The 2,250-nt window shown below is 53.6% G+C and overlaps 1 protein-coding gene across 1 annotated transcript in view; it reads right to left on the reverse strand.

Annotated features, from left to right (window-relative positions):
* The window catches only part of ACER1 (alkaline ceramidase 1), a 20,969-nt gene that overhangs the window by 1,286 nt on the left and 17,433 nt on the right, over positions 1–2,250 (reverse strand). Inside the window, exons 4-5 of the mRNA XM_011967415.1 lie at positions 1,580–1,717; positions 439–576 (exon numbers count right to left, since the gene is read on the reverse strand). Of these exons, the coding sequence (XP_011822805.1) occupies positions 439–576; positions 1,580–1,717 (276 nt within the window). The remainder of the gene's footprint in view (positions 1–438; positions 577–1,579; positions 1,718–2,250) is intronic.

The raw sequence follows: 2,250 nt of genomic DNA on the forward strand, positions 1-2,250 counted from the left end.
GTGGCAGGATCTCCGCTCACTGCAAGCACCGCCTCCTGGGTTCACGCCATTCTCCTGCCTCAGCCTCCTGAGTAGCTGGGACTACAGGCACACCTCACCACACCCAGCTAATTTTTGTATTTTTAGTAGAGACGGGGTTTCACCATATTGGTCAGGCTGGTCTGGAACTCCTGACCTCGTGATCCACCCGCCTCGGCCTCCCAAAGTGCTGGGATTACAGGCGTGAGCCACGGCGCCCGGCCTTTCATGGATCCTGACCATCGAAAGGGACCTTCTGGGTCTGGCCTTCTGACTGCAGCCTTCCCCTACTGCCAGGACCCAGTATCTGGCTCTCCTCCCTCTGCTCCTCGACCCCCAGCCCCCAGGCTCCTACTCCGAGCTCTGGCATCTAAGATTCTCTGACTCTGGGCCCCTCACAGCCTCAGAGCACGCGCTTACCAGATGCTGTGCAGATAGAAGAAATGAATCCTCTGCCAGAAGCTGCAGAGCAGACGGTCACTGATCCAGCTGGTCAGAGCAACAGCCCATAAAACCACGGAGACCTCAATCAGGTGCCGAAGCTCCTTATTGCTGGTCCTAGAGAGGGGAGAGGAGGATCAGAGAGCAGCACCTGAGGGGGCTGATGGGAAATTCCTCCTTCCACAGTGATGAGGCTCAGAAGCTGGGAGAAGGGCAAGAGCAGGCATTGAGGGTGCGAGCAGAGGGGGCACAATCTCGTGCTTAGAACTAACCCTGAGCATTGCCAGCACACCAGGTGCAATTTCAAATGTCCTTCAAGCCAGGCAAAGTAGCTCATGCCTGTAATCCCAGCACTTTGGGAGGCTGAGGTTGGGAGGATCGCTTGAGCCCTGGAGTTTACAACCAGCCTGGGCAAAGTAGCAAGACCCCTAAAAAAACAAAAATTAGCCAGGCACGGTGGCATGCACCTGTCATCCCAGCTGCTTGGGAGGCTGAGGCAGGATAATTGCTTGAACCTGGGAGGCGGAGGTTGCAGTGAGCTGAGATTGCAACACTGCACTCCAGCCTGGAAGACAGAACAAGACTCTGTCTCAAAAAATAAATAAATAAATAAATAAAAATAAATAAATAAATATAATGTAGGGTGGATGCAGTGACTCATTCCTGTAATCCCAGCACTTCGGGAGGCTGAGGTGGGTGGATCACTTGAGCCCAGGAGTTCAAGACCAGCTTGGGCAACATGACAAAATCTTGTTTCTACAAAAAAAAAAATAAATGAATATAAAAGTTATCCTGGCGTGATGGCATACGCCTCTAATCCCAGCTACTTAGGAGGCTAGAGTGGGAGGATTGCTTGAGCCCAGGAGGTAGAGGTTGCAGTGAGCCAAGATCACACCCCTGCACTCCAGCCTGGGCGACAGAGCGAGGCTCTGTCTCAAGAAAAAAAAAGAAAAAGAAAAAAAAAAGGACAAGCTCTGCAGTCAGTCAAGTTCAAATTCTGGCCCTGCCACTTGTTAGTGGATGATCTTGGGGAAGGGACGTCCCCTCCTTGAGCCTGGAGTCAGGGGTGCCAGGAGGGGGATGGCAGCCCCCTGCCCAGGCACCTGTAGGGTTCACTCACTTCCTGTACTCCTGGCACACGATGTAGACAATGTGCAGGGCAATGCTGTTGAGGACGTAGGCGTTGACCGTGGGCCGCAGGAAGGACAGGGGGGTGCTGACCACGGTGGTGACGAAGACCAGGCGGATGAACTGGGACCTGGGGAGGAAGGGCCTCAGCTGTAGGTGGGAAGGAACGTCGTGGGGTTGTAGGCAAGGTCACTTGGAGATCTCGTGGCCCAGGTGGGTGAGGAAAGGAAAGGATTCTGGGGAGCCCAAATAGGCTCAGCAAAGGGTCCTTGCCAGGCAGGGCACAGTGGCTCATGTCTGTAATCCCAGCACTTTGGGAGGCTGAGGTGGGAGGATCACCTGAGGTTAGGAGTTCGAGACCAGCCTGGCCAACATGGTGAAACCCCATTTCTATTAAAAATACAAAATTTAGCCAGGTGTGGTGGCAGATGTCTGTAATCCCAGTTACTCAGGAGGTTGAGACACAAGAGTCGCTTGAACTCAGGAGGCAGAGGTTTCAGTGGGCCAAGATCATGCCACGGCACTCTAGCCTGGGTGACAGAGGGAGATTCTGTCTCAAAAACAACAATTAAAAAAGGGTCCTAGCCAGGCACGGTGGCTCATGACTGTAATCCCAGCACTTTTGGAGGCTGAAGCAGGAGGATCGCTTGAGCTCAGGAGTTC

The sequence above is a fragment of the Mandrillus leucophaeus genome, unplaced genomic scaffold, assembly GCF_000951045.1.
Source record: "Mandrillus leucophaeus isolate KB7577 unplaced genomic scaffold, Mleu.le_1.0 Scaffold8, whole genome shotgun sequence".
In the NCBI taxonomy this organism is placed as follows: domain Eukaryota; kingdom Metazoa; phylum Chordata; class Mammalia; order Primates; family Cercopithecidae; genus Mandrillus; species Mandrillus leucophaeus.